The 14,129-nt window shown below is 47.8% G+C and overlaps 1 protein-coding gene across 1 annotated transcript; it reads left to right on the top strand.

Annotated features, from left to right (window-relative positions):
- The first annotated feature begins 277 nt into the window (after window positions 1-277).
- On the top strand, window positions 278-7,064 carry CBLN4 (cerebellin 4 precursor). Its single transcript, XM_027976460.2, has 3 exons — window positions 278-568; window positions 3,400-3,516; window positions 5,767-7,064. The coding sequence occupies exons 1-3, from the start codon at window positions 278-280 to the stop codon at window positions 5,962-5,964; spliced, it is 606 nt and encodes a 201-aa protein (XP_027832261.1). The 3' UTR covers window positions 5,965-7,064.
- The last annotated feature ends 7,065 nt before the right edge of the window (window positions 7,065-14,129 follow it).

Here is a 14,129-nt window from a genome sequence, read left to right as displayed (position 1 = left end):
GGGTCCCAGGCAGGGCTGATCTCGGGCGGAGGAGGGCGGGGGAGGGGGTTCTGCATGAGCTCCTTAAAGGACGAAGGTAGCAGAGCCAGCGAGACAGCGCGAGGAGGGACTCTGACTTCAAACCACGGAGCTGCCGGAGGTGTGCGCGCCGCCGCCGGCCCCGCCGCGTGGTGCATCTAGCCGCCCGCACCGTCCCCAGCGCCGGGGTCCCGGGAAGGAGGCCACGCGGGCACGCGGGAGCGCCGGCCGGCTGCGGCGGCCCCCAGCCTCGCTCGCCATGGGCCCCGGGCGCCGGGCGCCGGCCGCGCTGCCGGCCCTGCTGCTGGCCCTCGCCCTGCCGGGGCTGCGCGTCTGGGCGCAGAATGACACGGAGCCCATCGTGCTGGAGGGCAAGTGCCTCGTGGTGTGCGACTCGAACCCGGCCACGGACTCCAAGGGGTCCTCCTCCTCGCCCCTGGGGATCTCGGTCCGGGCGGCCAACTCCAAGGTCGCCTTCTCGGCGGTGCGCAGCACCAACCACGAGCCGTCCGAGATGAGCAACAAGACGCGCATCATTTACTTCGACCAGGTCAGAGCCCCGGGCGCGCGGGAGGCCAGGACTCGGGCTGCGGGAGGGGCGACGAGCAGGCGACTGAGCCCCGGGTCGTCTGCTCGGGCCGAGCCACTGTGATTGCGGTGCAGGGAGCCGGGTCGGCACTGGCGTCTCCGCGCGTCGGGATCTGAAACTTCTGAGGTCTCCCCCGCCCAGCCCGCCCCTACTCCCCCCTGGCCTCCGGAGAGCTGCTGGGGCGATGGGAGAGGGGCTGGCGGCTCAGAGCCGCCGGGAGAGCTCGAGACACGTTGGGCAGCAACAGGTCTGCTGGAGCCGGCGGGTCCTGGTCCCTGCACCTCGCCGTCTCTCGGCTCGAGCCTGGCGCCCGGCCTCCACTCCTGCGGGGGCCGCGGAGGCCGTCCAAGCCAAGCAGGGGACTCTTTCCAGGGCTGAACAGATGATGTGTTCCTCCCAGATGGAGAAGCTTCTCCCTAGAGGGAGCCCTGGGCGGGCTGGGCTGGGAGGGGTCCACACTCTGCACAGACCCCGCAGGGGGCCGCGGAGGCGGCAGCAGGGGCCCCGGTCGGATCTCGCCCCCTGTTAGGTGCCAAGCGCGGCTGCAGCAGAAAGCCCTCCTCCGCTACTTGGAAAAGTTGAGAGGAGGAGAGAAGCAATGGGCAGCGGCGCTGAGCTCCTGTAGGGAAGCGCTGGGAAGCCTTTCTCCATCCCCCGCTCCTGCCCTTTTCAGAGACCCGCGAAGCAGTGGGGAGAGAGGGCTGGGGGCGGAGGACAGGCGGCTGGGAGCGACTGATGGCCACTGGAGCTTCATCTTAGCGATCGCAGCTCGGGGGTCTGGCCGCTGAGAAACTCCACGATATCGGCTGAGGAAGGAGTCTTAAAACTGAAACAGACTCCAGGCTGATCGTTTCAGCCTCTGCCGCACCCCGAGTCTTTTAAATTCCAAAGTCGTGTGTGCGGTTCACAGTGGCACGCCACACGGGCACCAGCACCGGCTAAGTGGTGCTGTAGGATGGGCCCGGGGAGCGATGAGGTGACATTTCTCTTCCTTACTCAACTGCTACTAAGTAATGTCCTCTCCAGCTGGTCAAAGACAGAGAATGCCTCTCTGGGGCTTCCTATGGAATAGCCATCATTTTAAAAGAATTAGCAACCCCTTTGGGCTTTGGTGCAGTGTTCTTCATCTTGATGGAAATAAAGTCTAGCACGACCCCTGGTCTGTATTTCAGTGCATTAATTAGATGCTGTGGACACTGCACTGTCCTCTGTACATTGTATTGTGTTCAGTGACCTTTCTGTCATTTAGGAGAGAAGGGTTTCCTCTCCTGTTCTGGGTGCCCCTGCATCTTAGAGACAATAAGACACATTTGGTAATAAATCTCGAGGTGTCTGGGTGCTCTAATTACAACGTACAGTCAACATCCAGCCTTATGTGTGTAGTCAACAGTAATCAGCTAGCTCCATTCTTGCTAATGAATTATGCTACTTGTGTCTGATACAGGGAGTCCCTGCTAAGCACCTCAAATCATTTTAAATGTGCTTAAACAAGTCCTTGTAAAACCTCTGTTGGAAAGCATTGCATAGCTGGTGGTTCGTTGCTGAAAGACTGTCGATCATAGGGCCAGAAGAAGAAATCTGATGCTTGCTGGGAAAAAGGACTAATCTCAGAATAAAATGATAGGCACACGCATTTTAAGTCGGGTGTTGAGCCTGGTCCATCTACCTGACCGGCACTGTATTCCGAAGCGTTGCTCACAGATAATAGTATGTCTAGGGAATTATGCAAAGGGCTTAATGTTAGCCTGAATGTAGTGTTTAAAAGAAATAGTAGCAGATTGCCATTGATATGGGGGAAATGCACTTCTGTGAGGACGTTTGATTTTTCTGAATGCCGCTTCTAGGTTTAGCCTGCTACCCCCATCCCCAATATGCACACACACACCTCCTCTCACTCTTTGTCACGTGTGGCATTTAGTTTAAGAGGTCCTCTATTGAACTGCACAGCTAATTTCACAATCAGTAGAACTAAGCTGAACATCTCGGAATACAGAATGCACTGTTGTTTTCTTGGGAACCAGCACTTTATTTCTCTCTTCCTTTTTGTCCCTTGAACTTTTAAACAAACGGCAGGCAATTGATCAGGGACAGACACTGACTAACACTGGAGGGAACAGAGAATGCCACCTGTTTCACAGTCTCTGCTCCCTGGCAGCCTGCAAAGGCTGAGTCATGGCCAAAATAGTTACAGTTAAGACCTGGGTGGCATAGGAGGGGAACGTATGTATGGCTGTGGATCTGAGCTGAGGCTTGGCAGGGTCTCAGAGGAGGGCCAGGCGTTCGCCTTACTCTGGCACCAACTGTTAGGTGTCATGGATCACACCGCCCAGCGGAGGGAGAGTCCATGCCTCTGTCCAGGAGGGCCTGCAGAGAGCCGAGGACGCGATTGGCTGGCCCGGAACACCCCTGGACGTGCAAGGCTCCAGAGGGTGGGCGTGTAGAAGTGGGGCTGATGCCTTTTTCTGACTCTGAAGGCAGAGCCAGTGTTTATAAGCCCCACATGTTCAGAGCCGGCCGGCCTTGCTGGAAATCGAGGCATGAATACAAAGCTCGGACTTTATTTTTTTTTGTCTAACGTTAAAAAGACGAAGAACCTTCCAACATACAAATCTGTTTTCCAAGTCACTAAAGAAAAAGGGAAGAGAACTCCATGCTTTATTTTCTGTGGTTTTAAGGCTAGTTTTCTTTGTTAAGAAAGAAAATAGAAAGGAAAAGAAAGGGGAGGAAGAGCACTGATCTTACTCGCAGAGAGTACTGTGATGGTTGACTGTGTTTATTCTCTTTATTTGTAGATTCTAGTAAACGTGGGTAATTTTTTCACCCTGGAGTCTGTCTTTGTAGCACCCAGAAAAGGAATTTACAGTTTCAGTTTTCACGTAATTAAAGTATACCAGAGCCAAACAATACAGGTATGTCTTTTGACCTGTTCCCTCTCTACCCTGAAATGACAGTGTTTATCTATAGTGGGCTATGTATTTAAGTATTTATGTGTTTTCATTGTAAAAATAGCCATCTTCATAGTAGTTTATTTTTAAAACATGTAATTTCCAATAACGCCTTCTATGAAGCATGGAAACATGTAGAAAAATATGTGACAAGAAGCATATAGAAAAATACACAATTAAACTTATTACCTTAATAACAACCAGTCTCTTAAAAAGCATAGTTTTTAAAGCTACTTTTCTTTGTTAAGAAAGGAAACAGGAAGGAGAGAAGGAGATAGTAGAAATTCAGTGGCACAAATCCCTGTCTAAAACTCCGGCTGCTTTTAATGCGTGTGCGAAAATTACCCGAATTTTTAACAACAACAACAAAAATAGTAAGACTATCAGAGTTTTACAAGTACCTACTAAATAAGTAAAACAAATTTGCTGTCATTGTTAAAAATTATAAACTGCATTTAACAACTAAGAGCAAGAATAAATTGCGGAAGGAACAATTATTCAAAATACTTTTAAAGAAAGGCTGTGCTATGCTTCTCTTCTAAGTAGTTTATCCTCAGTTACTCTGAAGTTTGTGAATTCTTACCCCTTGCAGTTCCCCAGTTAATATATTTTGTGCTGTGCTTTCTAAGGGACAGGCTTGAACTCACACTCAAGGACAATGATGGAGCTAATTCCTATAATATTCAAATATGCAGACACTCAGTAATACCAGGACATGTCTATGGAATTCTAGGATACTTTTTAAGTCATCTGTTCATTGTATGGATTGTATACTGGTGGTGGTGGTTTAGTTGCTAAGTTATGTATGAACTCTTGTGACCCCATGGACTAATAGCCCACCAGGCTCCTCTGTCCATGGGATTCTCCAGGCAAGAATACTGGAGTGGGTTGCCGTTTCCTTCTCCAGGGGATCTTCCCGACCTAGGGATTGAACCCACGTCTCCTGTGTTGCAGGCAGATTCTTTACCACTGAGTCACAATTGTGTCCAGATGAATGTTAGATTACACATCTACCACTTTTACATATCTTAGTGAATGGATAAATTGATCAGCCTCATACTTAATTTATTCAATATTAATTTTTGACATGAAAGGAATGAATATCTAGTAAACAAATTTACTCTCATGGAAAAGCTTTTCCCAAACTCCAATATTTAGAAATTTAGATAATATTTGACACAGTACAATCAGAATTTTACTATGGAGGGAAGGTAATAAATTTGATTTGATTTGTTGCTAATTATCCATCATTAAAATATTCAGTGGTAGTAGTGATTATTCTTTTTAATGCACATTTCTTATCAGGGAAAACACAAGAAGAAAGCACAGTGGACAGTCATATTCTATAATTTCAGCTGACGTTTATTTAGCATATGCACGTCTCAGCTGAACAGTAAACCTGCAGAGATGTTAGTAGAGCCTTGCAGTCCCCGAGTTTCTCTGAGCAAAGGGCATGGGGTTATTTTTATTGATGTACTGGGAAGCCACAGGCATGCGTCCTTACGGAAAACTTGCTGTTGAATCTAAGAGAGAAATAACGTAGTAGGCCTAACTTACGTCCTGAAGGGGAGTCAGGTTTCACATGGCTAGGTTTTTCTCTATGGATGGGGATCTTATGCGAGTATTTAAGGAAATTTTCGTGGGAGAAATTAATTTTTTTTCAAGTTAAAAAGATCAGCTCAGTAAGATCATACTAAGCCTAGCCACCACAGTTAGCTAATTTGAAAGGAAAGAGATCTATTTACTGGACATCAGATACTTTACCAGGCTGATCATCTTAGACATTATCGCCCCCGCCCCCCCCTTGACGCCTGTAGACGTTTTGTAGAAAGATGCTTGCTGTCTTCCTGCCTTCCCTCCCACTCCCCCTCCCGTCTTCTCCTCGCTCCTTTCTCTCTATTGCAGAGCAGTTGGTTCGCAGCGCTGTTCTTTTCAGGTGAACATAGCAATCGAATGTTTTGTAATTACGCTCCACTTAGAGCGACTGTGAAATAACCGCTGCGCCCCCCTGGGCTGCACACGTGTACCCTGGGAGTCCGTCCACTCGCTCGCGGCCAGTGTTGCCCCCTAACCCCCTCCCCCTGCTTCCCGTCCCCCTCCCTCCCCTCACTGGTAGCCCTGGCTGGTTCTCCGCAACCGCGGATCTGTTTCTGTTCCATTCGTTTGATTTAAGAGCGAGCTTTTCGGTGTCTTGTTTTGTTTTGTTCCTTATAGGTTAACCTGATGTTAAACGGAAAACCAGTCATATCTGCCTTCGCCGGGGATAAAGACGTGACACGCGAGGCCGCCACGAACGGGGTCCTGCTCTACCTGGATAAGGAGGATAAGGTTTACCTAAAACTGGAGAAAGGGAACTTGGTCGGGGGCTGGCAGTACTCCACGTTCTCTGGTTTCCTGGTGTTCCCCCTGTAGGGCCCGAGGTCTCCGTGATGCTCGCCCGGGAGGGGCGGCCTGACTTCCTGAGGATCACTTCCGCTTCACCGGATTGCTGTCTTTCACTGGTTCTTGTGGGCGAATATGTATTCTCTGTAAGGATGCTGGGCCTGTCGGAACCAGTACTGAGCTCCACAGATTATTTTTGCGTGTGTTTCAGTGTACTCGGATCGGGACTCAAAACAGTTGATACCCATCTATGCTTAAGTGTAACAATTCAAAGCTGTCTGCAAGGTTTATCCTGAATTTAATTTTCTGGAATCACTGATTTTGTTGCAGATGTGGCATTTTATTTATTTAGTTTTCGAAGACCGGCAACCGGGTCTGAGAATTAGAGAACTCTATTTGTAAAATTCTGACTTCAATCAACGATTCATGTGATCCTGCCAAAGAACTGTGTGCTGTGTCCATATACTGGTTACACTTGTTTTTATTCCTTTGGGATTAGTTTGTTCAGTTCTCTTAAGGTAATTTCTGACTTTGTGTCTTCTCAACAAATAGGGTAATGGCTTGCCCGCAAATTTACTCTGAGATCACCCACACGACTTCCCTTAAAAAAAAAAAGAATGCTTCATAGTTGTATTTTAATTATATATGTGAAAGAGTCATATTTTCCAAATTATATTTTCTAATAGGAAGAATAGATCATAATTCTAACACAGAAAAAGCTGCATATCCGAATCCTTCAGTGCTCAATCCTCAAACCTACGCAAAACAGCTCTCCTCCATGGGAAATCTTATAGTTTATTGCTCATTTTAATTAACATGATTGATAATAGCCACTTTATTAAAAACCTAAGGGATTTTTGTTTCCTTAGACATGACTACTTTATTAACTGGAGATGGGATGCCCTTGTTTTTAATTATACCTATTTTTCAAACCTTCTGTTGTGTTTGAAGTATCATCTGGTTTTGCCTTAACTCCTAAAATTGTTTAGATTTATCTGTTCAGCTAATAGTAAATCCAAATATTCCATATCTGAACTTAGTACAATATCTTATTTTGTCTTTTGTACAGGTCATATGAATTCATAAAATTATTTATGTCTCTGTTACAGAATAAAGATTAATATATGTTAGTTGAATTGTTTGGTCCTTTCAGTTTTGGAAATATGGATCTTACATGATTTATTCCCTCTCTCTTACCAACCCTCTCTCCCTCCCTCCCTCACCCCTGTCCTTTCATTGGTTCTCTCATTTCTTGGTCTTGGAGCTGAAGAAAAGCTTTCTGGATTTCTAGAGAATGTCCCTCAACTGGCATAGGAAATCTTTACCATGTTTAATTTGTCCAGATTCAGGAGTTGTGAGCTTGGCAAAAGAGGATCAATGAACTTAGTAAAGTCTCCTTTCAGAATAACTTGCTGTTAGGAAGTTAAGTTTTAAAAGAGCCACTGAAGCATCGTGAAGGGCTCAGTGAATGAACGAGTGGCGATGCAAATAAAGACCAATATTTTCAAACAGAAGACTTGAGGAAGAGTTCCGCCCTCTGCTCAGCACTAACAGGCAAGCAGAAGCCCCGTTTCTTTTCAGGAGGAACTATAATGACAGATGTCTCCTCTGGAGATTTGGCTCAATTTCCTGGTCGGTTTTCAATTAAAACAAGTCTGGGTTCCCCTTTTGCAGTCTGTGGCATTGCGGGCTCTTGTGGGGTTCTGTGGGGGGAAACGTGCAGGCAGCCCCCCAGTATAATTGTGATTAATCACCACGTCAAAACACCCGTTCATCACAGGAAAAGATTCTCTTCCCGAGAAGAATTATCTGGAGATATTGGCAGGGGATCCGCAATGCTTTGCTTGGCAAATTAGCCCCCAGGCGGCATTCTGTCAGAGGTCTTCCTCCTCCGTGACTGTGTGACGTGGGAACGGCCTTGCACACAGGACTTCCGTCTAAACTGCCTCCTCTGCGAGTGTGCTTGCTCTCATGTGACCTTCCCCGCAGCTCTCTGTGTGTAGGGTTTGTGTCTCTACATTGCAAAAGAGTGAACTGTACTTGAATAAATATGCTATTAGTCATTGTTTTGGCAAAACGGCTTAAGAGTATTGGGAATTTCCAAGAGATACCTGTGATAAGACAGAGAAAGTTTGGTGCTTAGCAAAGTAGACTGATGTAGAGCATCTATTATAAACAGACTTATGGCCAAGCTTTGGGGCTTGCCCTTATTTTTCTGAACATAGAAGAACACTGGCAAAGAGCTTGACTTTAATTCCTAAGGGCTTTCCAGGTGGCTCAGATGGTTAAGAATCCACCTGCAATGCAGGAGACCGGGTTTGATCCCTGGGTTGGGAAGATCCCCTGGAGGAGGGTATGGCAACCCATTCCAATATTCTTGCCTGGAGAATCCCATGAACAGAGGAGCCTGGCAGGCTACTACAGTCCATGAGGTCGCAGAGTCAGACACGCTGAAGTGACTTAGCTTGCAGCAGGCACACAGGCCAAGCAGGGCAGTAGGGAGGGTATTAAGATTGGAACAGTAAAAGGAAGAGGATTGAGTTTGAGTGGGCCAGCTGAAAATCAGGAGGCAGTGGCGTCAGAGTATTTCCATAAATGGAGCCAGATGCTCCTTACATGTACTATGGCTTGAAAATACTTTTCAGAAATTGCTCGGTCCACAGAGATGGTAATTGAGCACAGTGTTCACACTGGCCTGTCTGCATCAATTAATGCCAGTGCACTCCCTTCCTGGATGCTCCTTATCTCCTTTGACTGTTCCTTGATCTATTGATCAGCAAAAGCAAGCAGTTTTCTGTAGCAAGCATTTTCCCAAGATAGAACCCCAAGAAAATGAAGCTGAAGGAGAGAAGGAGCTTGTGCGCAGGCTCTCCATGACCCCACACGCTTCTGGGGTCTCCTTGTGGTCTTGGATTCTGTTAGAGCCTGGTTATCTTGTTAAATGTTTGTTTTAATTCTTTCTTGTCTTCCATTTTTGGATTTACAGCTGTTTTCCGCTGTTTTTTCTTTTTGGTTTCTAGATACCTGGATAGCTGAGTGTCTTTTTTTTCTTTAGCAAGTTACTGCTTTTACTCTTGGAATAAATATCTTCAACTAACATTGTTAAACTATCCTTATAATGTGTTACATGCTTTGCTAGGTACTGAGTTTATAGAAGTGGTGACAGCTGCTCTTTTTAGAGCTCCTTAGACAGTAAACACTGGAGAAGGCAATGGCAACCCACTCTAGTACTCTTGCCTGGAAAATCCCATGGATGGAGGAGCCTAGTAGGCTGTAGTCCATGGGGTCACGAAGAGTCGGACACTTACTGAGCAACTTCACTTTCACTTTTCACTTTCATGCATTGGAGAAGGAAATGGCAACCCACTCCAGTGTTCTTACCTGGAGAATCCCAGGGACGGGGGAGCCTGGTGGGCTACCGTCTGTGGGGTTCCACAGAGTTGGACAGGACTGAAGAGACTTGGCAGCAGCAGCAGACGGTAAACACAGCTAGAAACCTCACAGGAGCAACAGAGGTCTAAAAGCGTGGTTTCTACTTCGTCTTCTGACTGAGGGTCGTAGGCTTTCCCAGCCCACAGTCACTGCTCAAACCCTCTGTCTTGAGACCGCAGGGAAAGCTGTTCAGTGCTCTGCAGCAGCCTGGAGGGAGAGGAGTCTGGAGAAGGGATGCATGTATGCGCATGGCTGAGTCCCTTCTCTGTTCACGTGAAACTGTCCCAACACCGATAATCAGCTATATCCCAGTACAGATCTAAAACATAAGTGTATTTTTACGGACCACCAGTGCCCTTATCACAGAGGCTTCTTAGAAAGCCAGGGAGGGTTTAGGCTTCCCCAGACCTGCGGAATCAGTATCTGCATCTTTAACAAGGCCTTTGCCCCTCCCACCCGCAGGGTTCAGGGACTGTAGAGTTTAGGAGGCTGTATCTTCAAAAACCCAGACCACCTGCCCCAGAATAGCGTCTGGGCTTCAGAGGGTTGAACCAGATCCCCAGGTGATCCTTACAGCGTCAACGCCTTCAGGCGCGGGTGTTTTCTTTGCAGTGACCCTCGAGTCCAAGCACTTTTACGATCCTCCCTGTCCTAACGCGGGGAGCCCGGGACAGCGAGCGGGAGGCCTGCGCGCAGTCAGCCCGAGACTGCAATGTGCCGAGAAGGCCGGAGCCGGGGCTGCGGGCTGGGCGGTGGAGACTCCGCGCTGTGCCCAGAAGCCGTGGGAGGGCTGCCGGAGGACCACACCTCGAGGAGCCGGGGGAGACCCGGCCTGAGACGGAGGTGAGTCACCATGAACGCGGCGCCTTGTTGGGGAAAGAAGAGCCTTGGCGACAGGCCTCATTTCGTCAGCATTCCTCCTGAAATAAAGGTGTAGGCACAGCTTGCTTTTCTTTATGGCTGAAGCGACCCTTCAGCAACTGTAGGCCCTGTGTCTAAGGGCACTTGGCATTTGGCTTCAGAAGACAGTGTTCAGCTTGATAAAGTGTGTGTGTGTGTGTGTGTGTGTGTGTGTGTGAGAGAGAGAGAGAGAGAGAGAGAGACAGAGAATGGGGAAATATATTCAGAAGGATCCAAGATGTGAGCAATTTCCAGGAGGCTGGAAAGTACGTTTAAAATTCATCCAAGGGCTTTCTCAACATTTTTTTGGTCCAGTTGTTGATATTTATTTAATGGAGGAAATGTAGCATCATAGGCACTGAGCTAAGGGAGTCTTTATTTCCCACGGGGTTACCTTGAGAACATAGATTTCGACCCTCTGGCTTTCCAGGGGCTGGGGTTTTTGAAGAAACCTCCGAGGCTTCCGGTCTGCTAGTCCCCGGGGGGATGACGGACTCTGACAAGCAACTAGAGTTGAGGGCGGTGTCTCTGCGGTTAGCAGCTGTTTTTTCTTCTGCTTTTGTTTGTTGGGTCTCATGTTTCAGCTTGGATGTCACGGTACAATCAATAAGGGAAGAACGTGCAGGGTGATGAATGCAGGTGGTTGCTATTTTTGCATCCCTTTCTTTTCCTTCAGGACGAGAGGGAAACATGGCTTGAAATGATCTGTCTGTTGGGCGGGTCTCTTTCCTGGTCTTCCAGAGGGAAGGGGATGGTGCCAGCGAGAGCAGGCCTGCCGCCCGTTTCCGGACGTCGGGGGTCCACTGACTGCGTTCAGCGAGGCTGCCGCTCATCACGCTCGGAATGGGTTCTGGTGTCTGTGTGTGGACATGGCCATCCCCTGGCAAGGATGTGGCTTTAACGTCCGGGATGGGGTGCTGCCACACAGCAAAGAGGGCTGTTACCTTTGGCCATGGAATTTGAGGACTGCATCCCCGCTACACCCTCAGGTCAGGAGGAGCCTTTAGGTGCCGAGTGATACGACCGTTTCCCTCACTTTGTGCTCTGCGCCCGTGGTCCTGACTGGACGGTTAGCCTGTTTGCAAAAGCGATGGCCAGCCTGTGTGATTCTGCTCTGGGGCTGGGGTCAGGGGGCTTTGATTCTGTTCTAAGTTTACGTGAACAGACCCAGCTTCCTTTGTGAGTTGTGTACGGCTCTTTTCTTCTCAGTTCCTTCGCTATTTAGAAACACATTCGGTCATGAGTGTTTCATTTAAAAATAGCTTGGCTTTCACTTTGAGTGTGAGTGTTTTTTTTAACACTGCAGTGAAAAGGTATCATGTTTTTTCTCTCACCCCACCCCAGCCATGGTAAAAAAAAAAAAAAAAAAAAAACAACAACAACCAGCAACTCAAGGCATAAGAAGCTTTTGGTCAAAGAAGTAATGCAAAGGATAAAAACAAATTCAACCCAAACCCAAGAAAAAGCAAATGGTAGACTCTTTGCTATGTGATATGACCGTCAAGGAGGGAAATCAGTCCTGGTTGCTGTTCAAGTGTTGTGTTTCTCCTCCTCTCTCTCTGGTGTCGAGGCCAGTTCTCTGCAGGTGAAAGGATTCTGTTGTGGAGACCCCAGCCCCTTTACATCAGTGTGACTTTCTGAACCATGGGCAGCGTCAGAGCGTGCACTGCGTTCTGCCCTTCTGTCTCTCCGTCAGCTTGACTGGGAGAGAAATGCTGCTGGGATAGTCTGGTGCCCTCTCTCTGGGGAGAGGAGACGCCCGCATTTCGTTAATTCACCAGCGCTGTGTCCAGACTTGGAAGGAAGCCATATCCAGCTCCCTCTGCCCAAGGAGTCAGCCTCAGAACCGGAGGCCCTGGAGGGCTTCGGCCTTTAGGAGCAACTTCAGAAGCACCGGGGCTCATCTCTGGGGAGCTGGGACTTTGTCCTTTTACCCACTTGTGAGAAGAGGAGACAGTATTTTATGAGCATTCCCAAAGGGAACTGTGGGATCCGTTTGCTCTTCGGTCTCTCTGTCATGTCTGACTCTTTGCGACCCCATGGACTGCAGCACACCAGGCCTCCCTGTCCTTCACCATCTCCTGGAGTTTGCTCAAACTCATGTCCATTGAGTCGGTGATGCCATCCAGCCATCTCATCCTCTGTCGCCCCCTCCTCCTCCCGCCCTCAATCTTTCCCAGCACCAGGGTCTTTTCCGGCAAGTTGACTCTTCGCATCAGGTGGCAAAGGTACTGGAGCTTCAGGTTATGGAATGCATGAGAGCCGTTAAAAAGGCCTAGTTTGAAAATTGCCTTTTCTTTGATTGAACTAGTTTTTAAAAATGAAAAAATACCAGATCCTCCCTTACTACTAGAAATTGGCACACTGCCACGTGTTGACATTGGGGAAAATCACAAAAGTCATCCCATGATTTTCTGAGAAAGGCCACGTTTGTTAGGAAATAAGGCAGGAGTCTTCTCTTGGGATTTGGGCACATCCATTTTCTACTGAATAAACAATCACACCTTCTTGTGCACCTGCCGCATGACCCATAGTCTATAAATTCTGAATCTGCCACAAGCTGCAGACCTCTTTGTGAATGCTGCTTCACTTTCTGGGTGGAAATCCTGAAGTCTGAAAAGCAGGGTGTGGGGTTAGTGTTTGCTGAGCCCAACAACCTAAGCGCTTTGAAACAGCAACCTGCTGTACGTGACCTCCTCGTTGCTTTCACTATAGTATTCTTTCAAGGTCAAGTGCTGTTAAAATCATGAAGAATGATACAGGGTACCCACGTACAGTTGTGGGGGCTGTGCACTGCACTATTCCAGGAGTGTGCCACGTCTGTCATAGACATCATAGAATTACTTTTATATTTCCATAATTCTCTAGCAGAGGACAGTAAACTGTCATATTCTAACAAGTGTATTGTGACAACCTTCTGATGGAAGTATCTTTGGTTAAAAAAGAATCTCCTTTCCATTAAAAATAGATATGGGCAGAAATAAATTAGGAGCTTGGAATTAACATATATACAATGCTGTGTATAAAACAGAAAACCAACAAGGGCCGAATGTGTAGCACAAGGAACTATATTCAGTATTTTGTGTTGACCGTGGTGTTGGAGAAGACTCTTGGACTGCAAGGAGATCCAACCAGTCCATTCTAAAGGAGATCAGCCCTGGGTGTTCTTTGGAAGGAATGATGCTAAAGCTGAAACTCCAGTACTTTCGCCACCTGATGTGAAGAGTTGACTCATTGGAAAAGACCCTGATGCTGGGAGGGATTGAGGGCAGGAGGAGAAGGGGGACGACCCAGGATGAGATGGCTGGATGGCATCACGGACTCGATGGACGTGAGTCTGAGTGAACTCCGGGAGATGGTGATGGACAGGGAGGCCTGGCGTGCTGCGATTCATGGGGTCGCAAAGAGTCGGACACGACTGAGCGACTGACCTGACTGACTGACTGATAAGTGTTAGGGTTAAGAATCTGAAAAAGAATAGAGCCATGTACGCGTGTAGCTGGATCACTGTACTGCACACCTGAACCTAATACAACATTGTGAATCAGCTATAGTCCAATTTAAAATTTTGTTTTTAAATGAGAATAAAAATAGATATCAACCAAAAAAAGCAAGATTGAAAAACAAAATTCCTTTGCCTACTTTGTGGAAAAGTGCCTCAGAGGTTAGTGGTAGAAGAGAGAGACTTCCTTTCCTAAATCCTCTGTGTCATTTCTTATTTCTAAAGAATGTTTTGTCCCAATGCTGGGAAAGACTGAAGGCCAAAGAAGGGGGTGGCAGAGGATGGGATGGCTAGATAGCATCACCAACTCAATGGACAGAATTTGAGCAAACTCCGGGAGACAGCAAAGGACAGAAGCCTG

This window comes from Ovis aries, chromosome 13 (genome assembly GCF_016772045.2).
Source record: "Ovis aries strain OAR_USU_Benz2616 breed Rambouillet chromosome 13, ARS-UI_Ramb_v3.0, whole genome shotgun sequence".
Classification (NCBI taxonomy): Eukaryota; Metazoa; Chordata; class Mammalia; order Artiodactyla; family Bovidae; genus Ovis; species Ovis aries.
This window is presented reverse-complemented; position numbering and strand designations above follow the sequence as displayed.